This window comes from the organism of the source record quoted next, unplaced genomic scaffold (assembly GCF_019419815.1).
Source record: "Pyrus x bretschneideri cultivar Hongxiangsu unplaced genomic scaffold, Pyrus_bretschneideri_v1 Contig4, whole genome shotgun sequence".
Classification (NCBI taxonomy): Eukaryota; Viridiplantae; Streptophyta; class Magnoliopsida; order Rosales; family Rosaceae; genus Pyrus; species Pyrus x bretschneideri.
The window spans coordinates 6,903,249-6,926,638 of NW_025999723.1; the positions used below are offsets into that span (position 1 = coordinate 6,903,249).

The following is a 23,390-nucleotide window of genomic DNA, read 5'->3' on the forward strand; positions in this document are numbered from 1 at the left end:
ATATGGGGATCCTCGCTAAGAACACCTAGCGAAGGAGATAGTCGGAGCAACTGAGGGCTAATCTCATTAAACTTACTCCCATTGCCTACCAAACATGGAACTACACTAATAATTAGTGTAGTCTAGTATAAAGAAAGTTAGTGAGCCCAAACAAACACTCCTAATATTCTTAGACTGAAATCTTATTAGTTTTCAAGTTTTGATTGAAAACTTTGATATTAATGTATTTCCATATCGATTAATACATTTTTAACTTAAAATTGAAAGTTGTAGTTGCTTATATTAATGAGATTTTAAATAAAACTAATATTTGTGGTATTGAAAATACTAAAAGATAAATTATATTCACCACCTCGTGGAAGAAAATTCAAAATCAATAGGAAATCATGTCTTGCCATAAAAATTATACACTATTGCATTCTAGATTAGGTTAGGGATGTGTTTGTGTAAATCCTAAGAAATCTTTATAATACCTATTGGGTAAGGATTTTACCTTCCCTACTACTATAAATAGGGGCACAACATGGTGAAATAATACACACCCCAGTATTACTACAAACTCTCTCCTTGCCGGCGCACCTCTTTCACTCCCACTCTATAATTTGTCAATTAAATAGGCCCTACAACACGTGTATGATATATATTCAACTTGTGTATAGACATGATTTCCAGCTTACACGTGTATGATATATACTTAACTTATCTAAGGACATGACATTCAGCTTACACGTGCCTGATATATACTCAGCTTGCTTACGGACATGATATCCAGCTTACACGTGATATATACTCAACTTGTCTACATACATGACACTTAGTTTACACGTGTATGATAGATGCTATGCTTGTCTACGAACATGACATCCAGCTTATACGATATAATCAACTTATCATTACGTTGAGACTACTTAATAACGACATGATTACATTATCCAACTTACATTTACACTAGCTACGACTAGAGTATGATATTGTATGCAATGTCATTGGAATCTGTTGTAGTTGGCATATTTGACGTTGAGGCCTCTTCCCAAAGTTCTGACACATTCTTACCAGGCATGTTATCTACTCGACTTTACTTGTAGAACTAGTATTTTGGCAAATATGCTTTGAACATATTATTGTGCATGTAATAGAGAGTTGCAACCTATTAGGTGTGGCCCTTTGGAGATGTGTTGAAATAAACGTGATTACTTGCAGTTGTTGAAAATTGGGCTTATCCTTATTGTCCTTTGGAGATGTGTTGAAATAAACGTGATTACTTGCAGTTGTTGAAAATTGGGCTTATCCTTATTTTAGGGAAAGTTCTGCTAAATTTTTGGTAGATTTATTAGTTGATAATTTTAGTTATATTTTCATGTATATTACGACTACATCACTCATTCGGGCCAGCATGTCTTGATTTTCGTGCTACTAAATATCGGGATCGAGGTAAGTCTATCACGCTTCGATCCCGACATACATCTAGGATCGACACATGACATCACTAAATACCCGTATCTCTAACATACCCCACCTCCGGGATATGTACAAAGCATAATTCAAGAATCAACTGCGTAATAATTTTTCATATGCTTTATGGCTTCATCTAACCTCCTCGTTAGACTGCCTACGTACCCTAAATAGGGATCAAACCATTCGTAGTTCATCAGTTCAATAAACTCATATTACTACTGCAAGACATTCCTACAGACATGTAATCGGAATAACTATTAAAAAACGGTATGCTTTCTTTGTACAGCTTGTCTAGGCATATGAGAAATATATACATACAGCTTCACAACGTGAATCATCAACTTGATTTTGGTTTCAGTATAGGCATGCACTAATGTACTATTAGATTACCACATAACACAAGTATTTACAGCCGCAAGGGCTCAGTGCAAAAGAAAGTAGAGAAGTTATTTAACGAGGTCTAACTCCACCTAATAACAATAACCACTTCCCAATAGTTAAAGAGTTAATTCAATACTACGATATGTGCATCATCATGGTGCAAAGACTGCAGCTCATGTCTCACAAATTCTATAATCTATACAGACATTGTGATCTGGTGACAACTAAATAGAGAGCACCTCCCTTATTGCTTCACTTATCTCCCCAGGACAGCACGATAATCAACCAAACATTTCAACCAAATGTATGTTCTCAAAGTAAATTAACAATCCCAATTCTGCACTCGTCCACTCCCTTCTCCGATTGGTCTCCATTCTCCTTCTTCTTTTTTTTTCCGCCTTTCTTCCTTCCCTTCTCTCCTTTCTCTCTCCTCTCCTTTTAATCCCAGCCGCCCATCTTTCTTCTTTCTATTCTTTCCTTCCATCCCAGCCACACATGTGGCTTCAAAGATCTTTGCTCTAGAAATCCGGAGGTTCCAAATTGAGAAAATTACCAAAATATTCTTAACTCTAAACGTTAATAACTATTTCACTATAACTTTATTTCACGAATGGTTTGCATCTATGCGTACGTGAGATCGAGCTCTATTCAAAAATATAAATTGTGATCTCGACAGGTCTACTAATTTTAAATAATTAATTTTCAAACTTCAAACTTGGTAACTAGTTTAATTAAAATCTAAATTCAGATAAATTGATATAAATTCTCAAAAAATAATATAAAACTCAATAATACAAATACGTAGATTATAATAGTGGAATTCAGGAACGGGATTTCACAGTATCAACCTAAACCACCAATTGTTTTCATTAGTTAAGATTTTCCAAACCAATTTGGTGAAGAAAGCCAAACTAAAGTGCTCAGCTTTTCTAATCCCTGAAACCCTTAATATTTAGGCATACAAACATCATTCCAGGCAACTGGAGAAAAGTTTGAATTTTTTATTTATGAATAATCTATATTATCTACACTAATGGAATGGGGGTGGGTTAAGCCTCACAATGGGCTAGCAATACTATGGTTCAAATTCGCTTTTGGCTAGAATCGAACATAATACCTCTCACTTACCAATGAAGAGGAATACCATTAGACCATACTACCGTAGTATTAAGTGGCGAAAGTTTGAAATTTTTACTCCAAAGAAATTTCCTACTCTCTTTATTTATCCAGGAGGATCCTCACCGAATCCTCTTTGTGAGGATCCTGAGGATCTTCCAATTACATCCGTTCATCGTATATTGTGCGGTCAAAAATTTTTGTAATTTTTTTATTTAAAATTACAGTACCTGATAAAAATTGGCCGTATGATGTATGATGAACGAATATGATTGAAGATTTTGTGATCCCACGAAAGCTTAAGTTCATGGTATAAAGCCCAAATGTCACTTGAATTATCTATAGCCATAGACCCAACAATTATCCTAGTTGAATGATCGCGTTCTATGTTGGGGGAAGAAGATGAACGATTAGGGTTTATGGGGTGTGTCTTCTTTCGTCTTTTCACACAATTAAAAGTTAAAATAATTTATAAGTGGTGTAGTGAACTTAGATAAAATATGGTTTTTAAATAGAAAAACTTTTTCTTTTATACTCATATTGAAAATGCATGCTTAACGTTTTGGTTATTTGTTGATTGATCAACACACATGCACATGCGTACGTATAGTTAATGGGAACATTTTCGTTGCAGCTATGTTTTTCTTTTATTTGTTTAATTTCTTCAAGTAATGTGTTAACCAAATTTAGGTCATGATTTCGCTTGAATTTATGGGAAATATATATTTATAAAACTGAATTCAAAGAAGAGATTTGATAATTAAGGTAACATAGTTTGTGTGGAGTCAATCACTCAACTGCATCAGCAGGTTAGCTTGTTCAACTTTTTTGGCATAATTAATTGTAAAGATAATATAGTTGTAAACCGTAGACTCCAATCAGGTCAGGTGTGAGATTTCAAATATGGAGATTTACTTCATGTTTAAAACTGCCAAATATATTGCTAACTGTTAAGAAATCTGGAAAGTAAAAAGCCTTCCAGATAAGTTTAAATGGTCAACTCTCAACTTATTATTGTTAAGGTTTTTTTAGCCAAAATAGTCCTGAGATTTGCATAACACGTCACTTTGGTCCATGAGATTGAAAATCAATAGAAATGGTCCCTGAGATTGTTCATCATCTATTATTTTGGTCATTCCGTTAAAAATTTTGTTAAATGTCCTAGAGCTTTTGGCCGGAATTTTAGGTAATTTTCAAACCTTCGTAACTCAATCGTTTTTTTTTAACCAAATTTGACCCATAATATATCAAAATGAAGATAGAAAGGTGTAGAACAAGATTATACCTATTTGGAAGCCCAATGGTTGACAGAGATGACAAAAAAATAGCCTGAAAGGTGACTGGTCCAAAGGAAAACTGGAAAACTCGCCGAAAACTGGGTAAACTTTAAACGTTCATAACTTTTTTAATACTGGATGGTGGACAATTGCCCAAACTTTCAACCAAGAGCTCCGGGACACTTAACGGAGTTTTTAACGGAATGATCAAAATAATGGATGGTGGACAATCTTAGGGACCATTTCTATTGATTTTCAATCTCAGGACCAAAGTGATATGTTATGCAAATTTCAGAGATCATTTTGGCTAAAAAACCTATTGTTAATTGATTATGAATTGAAAGTTCGCATTCTAACCTAGTATTAAAAGAGATTATAAATGCGTGCGCTCTCAAATCACCCAACACCATGTATTAGGGTTAAGCATTGTCATAAGTGAGAGTGCGTGTTGAGAGTATATGATGTTAAGTTTTTGAAAACCATTTTAAAAAAAAAAAAACCTTAATATTGAAGGTTATGATTTTTCCAACTAAACTTATTGTTAAAACCCAAATCTATCTATATTTTCAAGTCTTCCTTATCCTTGCAAATAAATTTTTAGTATTCTGTTTGATATATAACTATGGTGATCAATATCATGGATCTGGTCCTAATATTTGAATGCAATTTTTCTAATAATTGGACTGAAAACGATAAAGAAGGTCTCCAACCCCCATCCCCTGCCCCCGCCCCCGCCCCCGTCCCCGCGGGAGCAACAACCTAGACATCAAGAATTAACAAGTACGATTGTAGTACAATTTCTAGTCAGTTTTGGTTTCTGCTAAAACTAGTCAAATTTAAATATGGTGATAGAAAGAGTAGATGATTTGTTTGGAAAATTACCAAATGAGATCATTTGCAAAATCATTTCTTTTCTCTCTTCAGAATCTTCATTAGAAACCTGCTTAATTGTAATTGATTTAACTCGGTGTTTTTTTTCAAATGATTTTAAAACGTGTGCATACAATAAATGTGAGTTAGATTAGTCGGTCAAGACAATATATGTCATTTCATATCAAGTTTGAAACCCCAAGAGACCTCAGTTGAACAATTGCATCCCATATTTCCCCACTAAATCTTAATCAACCATGTACTAATCATTGTTGGGAAGCGGGCCAATAAACCAAATGGTGAGTTCATGACCAATGGACCAACAGAAGGCCCAAACGACAGTGCAATCCCCCCAAATGTTAAAGAAATTTTTTCAAGTGCTCGATATTCAATAGGGTATCTCACATGTTATAAAAGAAGTGAAGGAATCTACTTGTATGCTTCCACCGGCCTGAATTCACGAGTTGCTTTGTCTATTGGAACTCCATATCAATTAGAGTCAACTCAAAATCAAGAAACGATTGTTATTAGCACTCTAATATAATTATTTTGCACTTTTTCTTTCTTTATTTTCTTTGTTGAGGAACATATATAAGTATATCTTTTAATAAATAAATATTAATTAATAAAATAAAATAAATATATAAATAAATAGACCTATTCATCTTTCTACATGTTTCGACGACAATCATTTTAGGGTGCCATTATTCTCTTAAAACTTCCTATCACTGCTCTTATTTGTATCTTTTGACAAATCTAGAAAAAGTTCTAGAAAAACTTTCTATGACGTCAGTAACATTTTCTTGTGGTTTTGGGCAAAAGAAAATACATGCGTAACGCGTGGGTTATTGTTTATTAAGATCAACACTCATACGACAGCTAATGCAGGTAAGGGATCTTCTTTGTGATCACGTAGTTTAGTACAAACTTGGGTCATAGGTTTCGTGGCGGTTATATATATATATATTAATATTCAAATTTTAGACAATATTATTGTAAGGATATATTAATTAATGTCTCACTCTCACTGTTGGCATTCAAACGATACTGTAAGCAATCATAGAGCTATTTTAGTTTTGCGATTCTTTCTCTTTCAAGCAGTCGTAGTTTCAATTTCGGCAATCGAAGTCATATAGTTTGCTTCAAATTTTTATTGGGTTCTACATACATTATTGGTGGCGCTCTTTTGTAAGGTCAGGTTTTGTCTTCTTCGAATTTTAGTTTCTCAACAACAATAACGTCTTATTGTACCGTTGAGGTTCTTAAAAGAAATAGATTTCAATGAAGAATGATAACAAACTAAATTTAACATTTTTTTGTCAATAAATATGTGTGTGGCAAAATAGACTTTTTAGAACTTATCAGGTCCAACTTTCTTCACATTTCTACTCAAAATTATAATTCTACAATTTTATGATGAAATTTCTCCGGGTGCTCCAAACCATAACAAATCGTTCTTAACAACGGCAAGGTAACATACTGTCCTGAAATCTTAAACAGACTATCTAAACAAAACTGTCTTTTATGGGATGCTTTTATATGTAATTTGACAGTTAGTTAGTTACCTAGTACGAAGTCTACAAACTGTTAGGTGTACACATAGCTATCTTGTTTGATGGGATGCTGTGTAGGTTGCTTTGCTCAATCGAGTATTACTAAAACCTCAAACAAATGGATGAACTCTTACAAAACCTCAATCGAACCGTTAGTTGTGCCGGACATGTCTATATCATTAACGAGGTCCATAAATCTTATACTCCAATTGAGTGTGAAATTCCGAATATGGTTATTTTAATCCTCGTTTTTTAAGCTTTAGAAAACCAATTCAAGAACATTACATTCAATAAGGTTTTTTGTTTTATTTTAATGCAAGAAACTATATCTAACATGTAAGAGTCGGCAAGTTAAGGCTAACAAAATGTGCCTTGGGTCTAACTTTGAAAAAAATAGTATATCCTGATGTGCGTCAAATTCGTACTGTTGTAGAGATAATTGGCAAATTAAATTAAAAAGCTTTCTATTATATATAATTATATATTAAGGTGCTAATGTAGGAATGACTTTTTAAATGGCTCTGATCTACGTAGATGGCTGCGCCATGACTGGGAATGCCCCATAAGATTTAATTATGAGCTTACCAACTAATGTATAAATGTTGCTAATTAAAATCAGAATCTATATATGCTTTTAAATTCTTGGTACCCAATGAATATTTAGTAGCATTCTATCTGATAAATAAGTATAGTCAAAACCATTTAAGCGGTCCTAATTAAGTTGAGGACACTTTTCCCATTCAAGTGGGCAAAATATGGTGAAGCGAAGAACCTACCCTTCATGGCATCAATATTATAAAGCGATCTTGTTGTCATCTTTTCTAGGCTTGTAGTAAACTTAGTCGAATAGCTAGAGGTATGGAGAAGGAAATAGCAGATGATTTGTTTGGCAAATTACCAAATGAAATCATTTGCAGAATTATTTCTTTTCTCCCTTCAGAATCTGCATTAGAAACCAGTTTAATCTCAAGTATGTGGAGAGGCCTATGGAATACAACTTTAGCGAAGCAGATCACTACAGATGATGATGCAGCTGATGCAGTTTTTGAATTTGTCTCTCACTTTAACCAGCATGATCCCTTAGGGCATCCCAGAAAGCTGCAACTGCACTTCGGCAAACTTGGTGATCTCCTTTTGGCTACAGTTTCACCCAACAATAAACTCCGTCTGGAGTTTTCGACAGAGAATCGGGAAACTCCAAGGCATTTTGGCTGGCACTTGAAGCTGAATCACCAAAGGGACCAAACCCTAGTTTCTCACCAGCCTTCTCCCTCTACTTTCTTTGTCAAATTTCTTTACCTAAAATCAGTGAGCTCTTTTGGAAATGAAGCAGTTTCTTCTATGATTCCGTGTTTCGAATTTCTCGAAAACTTGAAGATCATTGAATGTGAGGAGTTACAATCTTTGCATATCGAGTCCAGTCCAAGGCTACTTAGCTTGACCATCTTTGACTGCCAGAATCTCAAGTCTCTCCACCTCAAAACTTCCAAACTTCGATCTTTTCGATACCGCGGTTTTCTCCCTCATATTTGGACGGAACATCATTTTAACTTGGCAGACGCCATGCTTGATTTCAGGCAAGGCCCTGGCTACGGCGGATTCAAAAGTAGCGACTTTGATCCTATGTTGTTAACCATTAAAAATGCTCAAGTTCTCACTCTATGCAAATGGACTTTCCAGGTGCGTTTTAGTAATTTTTGCATTTTCTAGTCATGGCTGCGAACTATTAAGCTATATTAAGCACACAAAATAATCATAACTAATTTTTAAATAATGACTGCATGATATATCAACGATAATATGGTGGAAACGTTGTTCTAAAAAAAATTTACCAAAATGTATTTTTATCGATGTTTCAACAATAATGATGCACATCTGTTTTTAAAGTTTGAAAATGTTTTTGCAGACACTGATCTGGCCATCCCTTTTGCCTCTACAAGCAAACTTCATATTCTACAAGCTGAAAGAGCTATGGTGGATTGATAACTGGGAAGAAAGATTCAGCATCGATCCTCTAATATCCTTCATTAAATTATGTCCAGCTTTGGAGCAACTCTATGTAACTGTAAGTTTCTTTCACTCAAAACTTTACAAGTAATTTTGTACGTGGTCAAATAAAAAAGTATGTCTTATCAATGCCCCTTTGTTTTTTTCATTTGAAGATAAAGCCCAACTTGTATAATAAAGTGAAGTAATGTTGTTGAAAAGATTTTTATATTGCAATTTCAATCACTATCTGAGTTCCAAAATTTCAAATATGGCTCCTCTTTTTTTGAATCTCGTGTTTGACCGTATAATGCAGAATGATCCTAGAAGCTACTGCATGGCATGGACAGCTCCACCGTGGAAGAAAGTCAATGGCCAAACAAAATTGGCCCATCTGAAAGTGATAAAGTTGGTGGGGTTTACTACTGAAGATGATGAAACCACTTTGGCAGAGTATATAAGAGATCTAGTTACAGTGGAGCCACTGATAATTAGCAGCATCAAGACTGAGAAAAGAGTATAATACGCTTATACATGATGCTTTCTTGTTAGTTATGTGATCGACTCTATGTACGTATAAATAATTTAAAAGCATGTGCGTATAGTAAATAGGGATAGAATCAATTTGTCAGTGCAATGTGTATGTGCTATAACACGAAGTTTGAATTCTCTCTATATGTTATAGTTACTGAGGATATCGTCTTGTCCAAAACAGTAGTTAGTTAAGATAGCATGTCTGGTTTTTAATCTAAGTTTCAATCCGTTTATGTTTATTGGAATAATTTAGAATACTGTCTAGAAAAAAAAAAGAAAAAGAAATGTATTCATACATATATTTGAAGTTTGTAGCCCTCTAAATATGAAAGTTTCTAGATTTGACACTTTTTTTTTCTCTTTTCACATGATTTGCTTCAATCAGCCAGACCCTAATTCCCCCCTCCTCCTCTTCTAAAAATGATAGCAAATGAACCTGAACAAGAAGATCACAAAGCAAACAAGGTAATTCCACTATATAAAACGATTTGACCACAACAACTAACTAGCACTACTCCCACTTACAACATAAAATGAAAAATAACAAACCCTACAACAAAAAATACATGAAATTTGATTTAAGCCCCCCCCAAAATTACATGATATTCGATTTTTGCCCCGAGAGGCCTTTAGTTGAACAATTGCATCCATCTTAATCAAGCTAGCATGGACTAGTTTTTAAAAGTCATTGGGACCCTGTTCATGGGTCCCATTACAAGATGAAGATGTTGTTATAGACAAGAGCTGCGATGGCAGTAGCAATTAGGGGGCCAGCCCAATAGACCTAGTGGTGAGTCCATGGCTAACTGACCATGGCAGGCCCAAACGACACTGATGGGTTCATGGATGCACCATCAAACGCACCCCCAACCTAAATGTTGGCACCAACAATTGCAATTGCTGCTAATATCCCTACATTCCCCTTCGTTGGATCCACTGATGTGGCATACACTGTGTAGACCAAGCCGAAGGTCATCACAATCTCAAACACTAGAGCATTCCATACCGACATGCCAGACGATAGTGAGAATTCTGCAGGCAGTCAGGTAATTCATCAACAAAAATATCAAGTCGGATATGCGTACAATCAAAAGAAATGCAACAGTCGTTCACCAGCAACCGTTGAAGCATGTAAATCTCATATTGCATCAATGATTGACAGTTATCTAGAGTTATCTGCGCGTGCCTGGATGATAGTTGCTAACACATCTCGTAAAATCAATTAACTATTAAGTATTGACCAATAAGCTCCTTAGAACTTACCCATCCACCAGTGGCAAACTTGAACAGCAAGCAAGCAACAACTGATCCCAACAATTGTGCAATCTACTACAAATTACCCCTCAAGGGTGTTATGTTTCCACCAATGAATGCACCAAATGTGACAGCTGGTTTTACGTGACCCCCAGAAATATTTGCACCTACTGAAACCGCCACAAAAGGTGCAAATGCATGGGCTAATGAGGTAGCTATGAGCCCCGACAGTGTTGGTTGAGGCATTGCTAGTAAGCTTGTCTGCCAAAATTATTTAGGGGTGTGATATCTACAAACCCTTTTTTACTTCTCACACACCCTTCTAATTTTCGGCCGTCAGATCGGATGAATTAAATAAGATCAAAAGACATAAATTAACAAGCGGTGTGTGAGAAGTAAAAAATGGTGTGTGGATAGCACACCTCATTATTTAAACTTCCCCTTATTATTCAATTGAATTAGAAAAAGATATCAATAACACCACTCGGAAATCTTAATTAAACAATGTATATCAAGCTAGAGTTTTCCCGTCACATATTACGCACTCACAAAAAGAGGTTAGCGAAAGTAGACATGCAACTATGGAAACTATAAACGTAAATTTTTAAGAAATGAACAAAGCATATATATCATGTTAACCTCTATCATATATTACCACAACAAGAAGAGACTAACAAATATAGACGACTATTGAATGGCAAGAAAATGTATTCATCTTGGCCCAGCCACTGATTGAAGAGGCAATAGTTGAACGTGAATCTTTATTACAGAGAATGGACCAATTACTTGGGCAGAAGGAAAAGTATTGGAGACAAAGGTCGCGGGCCCTATGGATCAAGGCTGGAGACTGCAATACGCGTTTCTTCCATCAAATGGAAAAACACAAAAATGCAAAAAACTCGATTAAGAAGATAAAAAACGAGAACGGGGATTGGGTTTGTAATGAGGCAAGGATAGAAAAGACCATAATCAACTACTTCCAGAACATCTTTGCTTCTATAGGGAATTTGGAGGACTCTAAGATTATCAAGGTCGTAGAGTGAAGGATAACCACAGAAATGAACAGATGTCTGGATATGAGTATATCTGAAGAAGAAGTGAAGAAAACGGTTTTTCAGATGCAACCTACAAATGATGGGGCCTCATCATCCAACTCCAATTCACGTTCTCTATGGTCGAAGTTGTGGAATGCAAAAGTCCCACCAAAGGTCAAAGTTTGTGTGTGGAAACTGGCAAATAAGCTAGTCTTTACTCTGGTCAATTTGACAAAATGCCATTTGGGGGGTGACTTGGAATGTGTACTGTGTAACTCACTAAGGGAATCGACCATCCACCTAATGGTAAAATGTCCATATGCAAGGTGTACATGGATGTGTACTGTGTAACTCACTAAGGGAATCGACCATCCACCTAATGGTAAAATGTCCATATGCAAGGTGTACATGGATGTCTCCCACTGTGGGGGTTCCAATGAGATAGATACCATTCATCTTTCTTATCTTGGTTGGATGAAATGGTTGGGCTAATCCTAGGATCTAGCTTCGCTATGGTCCTCATGATTTGTTGGGCATTGTGGGGAGCGAGAAATACGAAGTTGTGGCAAGGGAAGTGTGATCCTCCTAATGTTTGTGTCTCGAGAACAATTCAATAGTGGCACTTCAGCCCCATGTCGTCCAAGAGTTCATACCATAGATCGTTGGCTCACTCTACCTATAAGGCACCTCAGGATAAACATTGACGGTTCCTGGAGTGACGATAAAAAGATGGTAGGATTTAAGGCTATTATTAGGGAAGATCAGGGTTTTTTCGTGGTTGCGAAATGTGGAAATTTTGAGGATGTTTTCTTTCATATTCAAGCAGATGCTATAGCCTTCAGAGAGAGTTTGATTTGGGCAGTGCATAGGGGTATTCAAAAATTAGTTCTTGAGACTGATTCACTTCAGATTGTGGAGGCGCTACGTGATTCTTTCCTCAATTTGTCATCAGTTGGTCAAATTGTGGAAGACATCAAGATGTTGCTCCTTTCAATCACTGAAGTTACTATGACCCATACTCGCCGCAAAGCAAACTCTATAGCCCACCCACTTGCACGAATTGGGCTAACTCTGAGCCAAAGTTGTGAATGGATACCTCCCCTCCAATTGTTATTATTGATTTGCCTTGTAGAAGAATGTAGTCTAAGGCATTGAGAACTCTTATGCAACACTTGGGTTTTACCACATGGATGAAATGAAACAAACTATCATATCTTTTCAAAAAAAAAAAAAAATCAACAATGTATAATATGTCAATCCAAGTGAGTCGAACTCGAAAAATATCTACATAGAAATCGTTAAATTGGGGACTTACTAAAAGCCATGCCAGAGCCTTCACCAACAAAAACAAAAATAAGCATGGAGAAAAACTCAGCAAACGCAACCCGAATTGCATCAAGGTGGCTTTGCCTATCTTGGCGTTCCAATTGCAATTCTATTGATCGGCATTTTAGTAAATGGATGGCTTTCTTTTTTGTTCTCTTCTAAATTGCTCAAGAGCTTCGAAACCCTTGTAAACATTAAGAAAGCTTCAATGAATATGTTCTTGGGAATTGCACAGAATGTAGAGGAAGAAGAGAGAGAGATCCAAAGAGAGAGAGAAATGTATTGATATCTTGTTAAGCTTGTTATGATTACAATTTCAGTTATATATTCTCACTTTCCTTAGCTGCTAATCTTCCACCTCCTTATCTCAACTATAATTCTAACAGCTTTTAACTACTTCTAACAGCTTATCTCTTTAATCTATTGACAAGTGTCATTTAGTTTGACCCTTGATCTTCTCTTCACTTGGATAGTTGTTTTCTTCTTCACTTGGATCCTTATATCCTTCCTCAATCGGATGCTCAAGGGAACTGAGCATGAGATTGCCACAGTGGTGTTGAAACAAAGGAGCGGACAACCCTTTTGTAAGTATGTCAGCTAATTGTTCAGCAGAAGAGACATGTTAAACTAGAAGATCTCCTCGAATAACCCGTTCCTTACAAAATGATAGTCGATCTCAATGTGTTTAGACTTGGCATGAAAAACGGGATTCGTTGAAAGGGCAATTGTTGAGATGTTTTCACAATAGATCAGTGGAAGACTTTGAATAGGAACATGTAAATCACAAAACAACTGTCGAATCTAAGCCAACTCTGCAGTTGTAATGGCTAAGGCTCTATACTCAGCCTCTGTGGAAGACTTGGAAACTGTGTGTTGCTTCTTGGATGACCAAGAAATCGGATTGGAACCAGAAATATAACAAAACCTGAAGTAGACCTGTGATCATTGGGATCCCCGACCCAATCTGCATCACTATAGAACTGTAAATGGATTGGTCCTGGCCAAAACTGAATACCAAAGTTTGAGGTTTCTTTGAGATATCGTATGATCTGTTTAACTGCAATAACATGAGACTCCATAGGATTGTGCATAAACTGACAGGCTTGATTCACTGAGAATGCTATATCGGGTCTTGTAAAGGTAAGATACTGAAGGGCACCAACAATGCCTATGTACTGCTCAGGATTATGAAATGGTTTGCTATCATTCTTAAGTAATCGATGATATGGTAAACAAGGTGTAGCACACGATTTACAATCTTGAAAGTCAACTTTTGCAACCAACTCTGTAATGTACTTTGTTTGTGAGACAAATAGCCCTCCTGGTGTATAACTAATATGTAACCCCAAGAAATAATTTAGTTGCCCCAAGTCTTTCATATCAAATTTGTCTGTGAGACCTGTAATCACACTTGAGACTAACTCAGAACTACCAGTGAGTATCACATCATCAACATATAAGAGTAAGACTACAGTGCCCTTGGATGAATGTTGAACAAACAAGGAGGGATTAGCTTGGGAAGCTTTGAATCCTAAGCCAGGTAAAAAACTTGTAAATCTATCATTCCAGGCTCTAGGGGCCTGTTTAAGATCATGTAGAGACTTTTGTAACTTACAAACATAATGAGGAGGATGAGCTGTACTTTAAAATCCTGGAGGTTGTGCCATATACACTTCCTCTTGGAGAATGCCATGTAAAAAGGCATTTTTGACATCCATTTGTTTGAAAGGCCAATTGAAATGTGCAGTTAATGCAAGGATCAATCTTATGGTAGTAGGCTTCACCACATGACTGAAAGTCTCGTCGTAGTCAATTCATTCTTCCTAGCTATATCCTTTTGCAACAAGATGTGCCTTATATCGGGCAATACAATCATTGGCATCCCTTTTAATCATGTATACCCATTTGCAGCCAACGAGGTTCTTGTCAGGTGGCAACGAAACCAGAGACCAAGTCTGTTGTGTATGCAAATCACTAATTTCTTCTTTCATAGCCTATTGTCATTCTAATACATTGGAAGCTGCCTTGAAGGATTTTGGTTTTGTGATGGATGCCTGAGAGGAGCTTAGAGAGGCAGAAAGAGCCTTGCGTTTGAATATACCATTTTTGAACCTTATTTGCATAGGGTGAATATTCATAGGCATGTTTAATAGAACTTGCAGGTTCTCTTGTTGAAAATCAAGATCCACAAGAATGGGATACTGTGTAGAATAGTCAAAATTAACATGTAAGATCTATGTAGGGGAAGGAATAAACTCTAAGGCATTAGATGCAAGTGTATCCAAGGATTCTAAGGCTCTGGATGCAGTCAAAGAATCTGAAGCACTAGATGAATGCAGATTCAAAGAATCTATGGTTGTAGATGATGAAGAAGGAGTATGAGATGCAGGGGACACAACTTGATTTTGTAATGATATAGATGCCGGTGTAGGATTTAGAGAATCCTCATGTGAATTTTCAAATGTTGACACTGATAAAGAAGGGAATAATGCTTCATATGGAAAAGTAGTTTTATTAAACAAGACATGCCTAGATATGTAAGTTCTTTGAGTGACCATGTCGAGACAAATAAACCCTTTATAGTGACCTGAAATCTTTGAGAGAAATACCATTTTCTCTGCCCCTTATGACACAGCGGAAAGTGTTGAATTCTGCAGGAAGTCCTTTCAGCGCCAGAATTATGATATCATCATTTTCAAATATGACCCCTGCAGCTACAAGATGATCTCATGCATCTTTGATCTTTTGCAGTGTTCTTCTGCTTAATAACTTGCATGGATTTCCCTATAAACACCTGAAACATCGGATGTAGAACCTGTATATCCGGTTAGCGGTAATAAGCTTAGCGAATCAAGAAAATCTTATTGATTTCCAAAACTATTACTCCAGTTAAAATTGACACCTTAAATTATGTTTTTTATATATATATAAGAAAGGACTCGCATTAACACCTTACATTTTCTAATGTATTTGTTGTTTGAGAATTAACAAAAAAAATTAAAAAAAGAATAAAAAAATAAAAAAGCACTAGTGTGTAAAATTTCATGTTGTTATAATACGTGGATACGTAGCAATTACAGATCATAATTTAATGAATTGTGCTAATAAATACACTAGTATCAAAGTTTTACATGTAAGTGAACTAGTAGTATCATGTAACAATTTTCGTATTTTACTGAAGAATTTCACGTTTTAAAAAGACATTGGACCTATGCTGGCCCAATATTAATTGAATTGGGAGTGTGACCAAGTTCATACACAGAAAAAACGTCAATACTTTGAAGATCTACACTCGTCATGTTATGCCAGATCTCCATATTTCCTTTGTTCTTTGATCTTGAAACCATAATACAAGTCATGAAATTAAAAAAGGAGAAATAATATGTTGCTATAATTAAGTATGTATGTAATCAATGAGAGGCTACACTTTCCATAACTATCTCCCCCTTGGATCCATTAACTCTGAAAATACTGCACTTGAAGTTGCATCAGATTCTTGATCGCTAATTCCCTCACCACCACCACCATTGCCATTTCGAATTTCTTGAAGCCATTCTGGCATATCCGGAATGTAGTTCGCACTGTTTTCGGACGAAAAGCTCTGTGTAGAAGCCTCTTGTAGTTGAAGAGCATACTCCAAATTCCACATAACATCCCCCATTGTTGGCCTATCAACTCCATATTCAGCCAAACACTTCTCAGCTGTTTCTCCGAACTTTCGCAACGATTCAAGATTCAAATGTCCTCGAAGACGGGGGTCTATAATTTTCTCTAATCTTCCCTTCTTTTGCCAACTCATTGCCCATTCTGCTATGTTAACTTGCTCTCTGGGGAGGGCAGGGTTTATAGGAGGCCTAGCACACAAGACTTCTAATAAAACTACTCCGAAAGAGTACACATCTGACTTCTCCGTTAGCTGCTGCCGGCGATAGTAATCTGGATCAAGATATCCAAAGCTCCCCTTCACTGCAGTGCTCACATGTGTTTGATCCAAAGTAGGGCCTAACTTTGACAATCCAAAATCAGCCACTTTCGCAGTGAGGGTTTCATCAAGAAGTATGTTTGTTGTCTTAACGTCGCGGTGAATTATGCTCTCTGCTGCCCCATTGTGAAGGTAATGCAGGCCCTTTGCTGCTCCAATGCAGATTTCAAGCCTTTGTTTCCAAGTAAGCGGAGGAAGATTCGAACCATACAAGTGCTTTCGAAGAGGACCTTTGGCCATGTACTCGTAAACAAGGATCATTTCATTGAGCTCTTCGCAGTAGCCTATCAGAGAAACCAAATGCCTGTGCCTGAGCTTTGACAGCATGTCGATTTCTGTCCTGAATTCTGTAAGGCCTTGTTTGGAACGTGGGTTTCCACGCTTTACAGCAACCACGTTCCCATTTTCTAGCACTCCCTTGTAAACCATGCCGAATCCCCCCACTCCCAAGACCAAGCTCTTGTCAAAATTCCTTGTTGCTTCGCGAATCTCCGTGAATGCTAGAATCCGGCGTAAACCAGGTGAATGTGCTGTGGAATAATCATAACTGCCAACGGAAACTTTTGAATCGGAATTCCCTGCATGACTAGGAAAAGACAACCAGGCAGAGCACTGAGGCCTTAGCTTCCTCTGATGGATTTGCCGCCAGTACAGAAAGAAAGCAGCTGATATGAGCACCAAAATTACAAATCCTGATGAAGAAGCACAAATTGCCAGCAGCATCCACTTTTTCTTGCCTGCCCCAGATTTCAAACCTGCATTGTTATTCGCCGGAAGGTTCCCATCAAGGCTGTCTCTGTGATCGCTCATTTTCATAATCTCCAATCCATTCAAAATTGCATTTGAAGGGAGATCCCTCAGCATAGGAGGGCCTACTTGAACCAAAATCCGATTTTCGTGCATGGATACATTCGTCACAAAATCTACGAAATAAGCTGATGATAATTTCTTTGTCCGGCTTGAGATATCAAAAGAGTCTAAAGCAGATTGGTTGTTGATATACACATTGAAGATTAAACGGTTGAGAGCCACACTCACAATGTCGCAAAAATGCAATCTGATCAGATAACTGAAGCCCTTTTCGACTTCGAATGCCCATGATATGTTGAACTTCTGATTGCTGACCTTTGCATCTGCCATTTCTTGAGCTGTGGCATAAACCCAATTGGGTGCAATGTCGAGTGAAACTCCATCAGGGTAGTTGATGGATCCGGGATCAGCTCTGATGGTTCGTGCCGCTGCAGCGTTGAGAAGAAAAGCATGATCAGGCTCCCATGTCCTCCACATTGTGTCATTCATGGGGCTACTTATGTGCTGGCCTCCCATGTTTATCCGATATGCTGTCTCAAGAGCGGCATCTTTAGGAACATCAACTGGAGGTTTTCCCAAAGGAACAGACATTAGTTGGGAGCTAGAAAACTGTCCATTCGGCACCGAAACAACTTCTATTCCATTGATGAATGCAACTGAGTTATTCCAAGGTGACAATCTCAGCACCAACGATTTTCCAGAACCCTTTCCACTCACTTCAAACACATATTCCTTCACAAGTTGAGAGATTTTGCCTCCTTTTGCGAAAGAAAACCCATGAAGCAGTGTAATCCCATTGACCATAACCGAAAACACTGCAGATTTCAAATTGAATTTCGCGTTTTCGAAAGGATAAAAATGCAATCTGAGCCAATAGCGGCCAATCTGCTTGGTGTGAATGGTATAAAATGAAGTCTCTTTAAAAACTTGGGCAGAATTGTAGAGAGATATTGAATGGTTTGACGGATTGGATTCAAGATCTGAAACTGCAATGTGGCTTTGGGAAGATAAAATCAAATTTGGGTTTCCAGAATCAGGCTCAAAAATCCTGCCATCCTCAAGCTTCAATGCATTGCTTCCCCCACAATCAATGAAAAAACTATCTTGACGAACAAAAGAAGCGTTCACAAAAATGGATGGGATGGATGAAACACAAAGAAAAATGCAGATCAAGAAAATCCCATTCGGACAACCCATTGTCTTATACAAAAATGAGAAATATAAGACGATGTTGTAAAGTCGCGTCTGAGTGGACTCGCACACTATCCTGACTAACTAGCTTAACCTACGTCTACAGCAAAACGAGATATGTTTAAACGAAAGAAGAGCGTACCTGTTTTTCAATCCACTTGTGAAAAAATCAATAAGATCAAATGTATGATGCTTGGAAAAGAAAAAAGTGGGAGTTTGAGGTTTGTTGAAGGAATCATGGAAAAGCTGCGGTTTCCAAGGTGCAGCAAGTGACTGTCTAAATAAAAAATATAATTAAAAATACAAATAATTCCCAGATTCAAGTTCTAAGTTTCATAAATCGAAAGTGTGATGCAGGCTTTTCTTGAAACCATCTAAACCTCTTCCAGAACTTGAGATCTTCCCAAATTTTAAGGCTGCATCCACAAGATTCTCCGTTCTTTTTATCTTTTTTAATTGACTCAGTCAGTAGATTCTCTGTTGTGTTTGACCAGCTCCGATCCTTAACTGTCTTCATTGTTTCTACTTTATTTTCAAAGGGCTTTGCTGCTTCCAGAGAAGGTTAAGAAACAATATATTAAGGAGATTACAGTAATAAAATATGATTACTGCAAGTGATTTCAGTTTTCCAACTTTATTAAATTAGTTTGGATTGAGCTGGTAAAAAGCTGGCGCTTGACAGAAGCATGGCATTATTCTAGTGATAACTGTTCATCACATGCCCACCTTTAAATATTTGGTTTTAGCAGTCTTCTCTCTTATCCATTCTTTCTAGATTAACTAATAAATCTTGTGTTCCTTGATGATATTTTGATACAACTTTTGTAGAATTATTAGAGAGACGAGCCAAAGGTTCACTTCCAACAATACCAATATTATCCTCAACTTGGTAATTACCACATATACAATCCGTCAGGTATGAGATTTTATCACAAAAGGTCTCGATATTAGTTAGAATAAGATTAGGATATTTAAACTCTTCTTTTCGACTCAAACGTTTCACCCACCCGTCTCAAATTCTAGGTTTAAGTCCAAACTTAAATTATAATGTTGTGTATAAATTTGGAAAATGGACTATCTTTCTGCAAATGACATTAATAATATGTTCTAACTAAGGGCTCGTTTGGTAGTTCTTTTAAAATAACTGAAAGCGTTTTTAAAGCACATGTTTTTGGGTCCCAAAAACACTTCAAGTGGTTTTTTAGGACTCGCTTGCGTTTTTACTATATATTGGTTTCAAAAACATTTTCATTAAAAACGCTTTTAGCCATTTAAAAAAAAAAAAAAATTAACGAAAAGTCCAAAAAAACTTTCCTTTTAATGAAAAGTCTTTTTTAAAGGTATAGTGAATAGTATCAGGGAAATGTATAAATGTGGTTTTTCGTTAAAAATGAACAGTACCGGGAGTGTTTTGTTAAACCTCCCTTTTAAAATACTTCCAAACAAGCTCTAAGTTCTCAAGTCCCAACTCAAATCTACATTTTACTATAAAATTTTCTTATGGTTTGTTTGGACAAGGATTTCGAAGTATCATGGAATTTAGACTAAATCACTTTGAAATTTACTAAAAGATCATGTAGACGAACTTTTATAACCCGATATTTATAGTGATACAACCCTGGGAAGGCAAGGAAAACACATTCTTAATTTATTTACAATAGAAAATAAAATCCTAATCTTTGTGCAAAAGGAAATCCTTTAAGAAAATAATAAACAGTAATCGTATTTTAACTTGGATGTTGAGTCGTTGACGGACCCCAACCCGGTTTGGGGATAGGGCATTCCTTGTCCAAATTGGCTTGTAATTATTTTCATAAAAGGAATCCTATTCCTTCTAGTAATTAAAATGATCCCAAACACCAAAAATATCATGATAGAAAGAAGAAGAAGAAATTAACCTCTTCTTCTTATTTTGTTGGTGAAAGAAATTGTCTGACAAATTATAAGGGTTTGACTCTCAGTTGGTTAAGAGTATCAACCTATACTCGAGATCTAGAACTAAATTCTCGCTCCCCTAAGAGCACTTGTATAAAAAATAATTACAAAAAAAAAAGAATGAAATGAAAGAAACCACATGAATTTGTACACGAATGTTGATTTGTTTTAAGTGAGGCATGCACAAATGTGTTATTAAGACAGGAAAAACAATCAATTCTCTTAAAACGAAGTCACCTACAATGCGCATGTAATTTTTTGAGCAAACCTAGAGGTAAAGGACATGTTTTAAGAACAGAAAAATTAAGGTAGGGGTCTCTTAAATTTTTCTTTGAGTTAACAAATTGAAATTTATGTTTAAAACTTCTTAAGTTGTTGGTGAAAGAAACGCTTGGCAAATTAAGAGTTTGTCGCTCACTTGGTTAGAGTATCAATAAAACTTACTATCTTGTTTCCCCCACAATCAATGAAAAAACTATCTTGAGGGACAAAAGAAGCAAAAATACAAAGCTGAATGGATGGGTTGAAACATAAAAATAATCCAAATCCAGAAAATAAAATTAACAGAGTAAAATGCATTTCGGACCTTTTAATCACTGCGTTTTGCCTCAATTTCAAATTTTCGATTTTGGTCAGTGTGTATGGAAAGAGATTGCAGAACAGGTATGTATGCTGCTTGGAAAAGAAAAAAGAGAAGTTTGGGGTTTTGTTGAAGGAATCACAGAAACGCAGCTGCAGTTTCAAAATTCTAAAATATGATGTGGCTTTCTTGAAATCTTTTAAACCTCTTCCAGAACTTTGATCTTCCTTTCTTTAAGTTGTGCTGACCAACTCCAACTGGATTCTTTTGTTTCTGCTTTTATTTTCTAAAATTCTTTTGCTGCTTCCCCAACAGGCTCAAGAAACATTATTTCTAATGTATGAAATATAAAAGTTAAAAGTTGATCATGTTTTTGGTAGTTTAGAAACTCTATTTTGTTTATATTATCTTGTGTAACCATTTTTTTTTATAGGAATTTTCTGTAACCAAAATTCATGAAAGACTACAAAGACCGAGTTCTTGAAGGGTAACTGGTCACCGCAAAAGAGAGTTTCATAGTGAAAATATTCATATCAAATATCTATTTATTCAAATATTACACTTATTAATCAATATATCTCTCTCGTTACATGATCGGACGCTTAATGAAGAAGACAGCCTTTAGTTGCATAATGCCGGCGGACAAGATCTGTACTAATCTCCACCATGTTAGACACGGCATGAGTCCTATCCAGCGTGGCTGTGGCTCGACGAGTCTTCTTCTGCAAATCCATCAACTTCCAAAGACGCCTCTTTACCATCTGCTCTGTGAGGCCCCGGCGGCTCTCCTCATCCATCAGTCTCAGAATACCGTATGGGCCGCCCGGCCTAATTGCCTTCCCAAGCCCACCCAATTGGATCACTGCCTCCACCAGCTTTTTGTGAAGCTCCAACGTCCATGGAGAAAAATACTCCTTCATCCTGCCCCCGTTATTATTACCATCACTGTTAACGTTAAGGCCTTCAAAGGCTCTCATCATTTGGTCGGCCGACAGCGAATCATCGATCTTTTTCTGCACGCGCTGAAATTCTCTCATGTGGTGGATGAGAACCGGGCGCAAAAAACGTATCTTCTTCGTGTCCCGGGTGCTGTTCTTGCTCATGAGCTCCACGATCAGAACTCTTGTTGCCGCCGGTGTTGCATCGTTTTTGAAATCGTTCAATCCCAGCCCGACCGCAGCATCAACGAATAGCTTGTGGTGCTCCAGCGTCCACTCTGTCGACGATTCATCGATTCTTCTTGCCGGTGGCCGCCTCCGGTGGGAATTTCCTCCGCTGACCAACTCCATATTAACTTGCTGCAGCTGATACTAAAACTTCAATAGTGCTCGACTCAGTTAGGATAGTGCAATATGAATATTAGCAAGTCCTAGTATATATAGCTTGCAGTTTCTTGGCTCGCAAGGGACAATCCTATTCCTATTAGTCTATTAGTATTAGGTTTCCTTTTCCCACGAGGAGCAGGTTTCCTCTTTTATCCTCGTTTGTACTTGTAACTTGCAAGTTGCATCAGATTTCCCATTAGAATTAGTAAAGATTCGTATCATGGGCTAGTAACCTAGGCACCCATGGCCAATTGGGCTGATCTAGCTAAAATATGGGCTGGGCTTCCTGGCCCATTTTTATTTTTGTAATAAAATAAAATAAAGATTAATGAGGGCAAATTTGAAAAGAAGAGCTGATTTTCGAAGCCATTTTTAGGGCTAGTTTGGAGTTCGTGCTTTTTATCAAAATTGTTTATGTTGTGCTATCAGAATGAGGTAAGTGTTTAGTAAATTGTCGTGCTAAAAATACTTTTAGCAAAAAAAAAGATAGGGGTAAAATTGTCAATATCAAAGTTTCATTAATTGCTATAGTTCGTCAACTTCCAATGAAAAAAAAAACTTATTTAAGAAGCATATGTAAAGATGCTTCTGCTTTCTATTATTTTAAACTCATGATTTTAAAAAAGAAAAACATTTTTCTTTTTCATTTACCAAACACAATTAGGACCGCAACTTTTTTTAAAAGCTGCTTTTGATATATAAATAAATCAAACTGAAAGTAAGAGAAGATAAAATAGTGTACTAGAAAGAAAAATGGTGTATGGTGCTGGCTAAATTGACT

At 36.6% G+C, this 23,390-nt stretch overlaps 2 protein-coding genes and 1 pseudogene across 2 annotated transcripts; 1 reads left to right on the forward strand and 2 right to left on the reverse strand.

Moving 5' to 3' along the window:
- Positions 1–7,314: 7,314 nt before the first annotated feature.
- Positions 7,315–9,259, forward strand: LOC103948375 (F-box protein At2g39490). The gene is made up of 3 exons (XM_009359397.3): positions 7,315–8,332; positions 8,559–8,717; positions 8,955–9,259. The coding sequence occupies exons 1-3, from the start codon at positions 7,511–7,513 to the stop codon at positions 9,159–9,161; spliced, it is 1,188 nt and encodes a 395-aa protein (XP_009357672.3). The 5' UTR covers positions 7,315–7,510; the 3' UTR covers positions 9,162–9,259.
- Positions 9,260–9,850: 591 nt separating this feature from the next.
- On the reverse strand, positions 9,851–12,909 carry LOC103948460 (annotated as a pseudogene).
- Positions 12,910–16,100: 3,191 nt separating this feature from the next.
- Positions 16,101–19,292, reverse strand: LOC103948459 (receptor-like protein kinase THESEUS 1). Its single transcript, XM_009359493.3, has one exon. The coding sequence runs from the start codon at positions 18,773–18,775 to the stop codon at positions 16,223–16,225; it is 2,553 nt and encodes an 850-aa protein (XP_009357768.2). The 5' UTR covers positions 18,776–19,292; the 3' UTR covers positions 16,101–16,222.
- Between the last annotated feature and the right edge of the window lie 4,098 nt (positions 19,293–23,390).

Coding starts and splice junctions, on each gene's coding strand:
- LOC103948375 (XM_009359397.3), top strand. CDS start 7,511: ATGGAGAAGGAAATAGCAGATGATTTGTTTGGCAAATTACCAAATGAA. Junction 8,333..8,558: donor TATGCAAATGGACTTTCCAG/GTGCGTTTTAGT, acceptor ATGTTTTTGCAG/ACACTGATCTGGCCATCCCT. Junction 8,718..8,954: donor TGGAGCAACTCTATGTAACT/GTAAGTTTCTTT, acceptor CGTATAATGCAG/AATGATCCTAGAAGCTACTG.
- LOC103948459 (XM_009359493.3), bottom strand. CDS start 18,775: ATGGGTTGTCCGAATGGGATTTTCTTGATCTGCATTTTTCTTTGTGTT.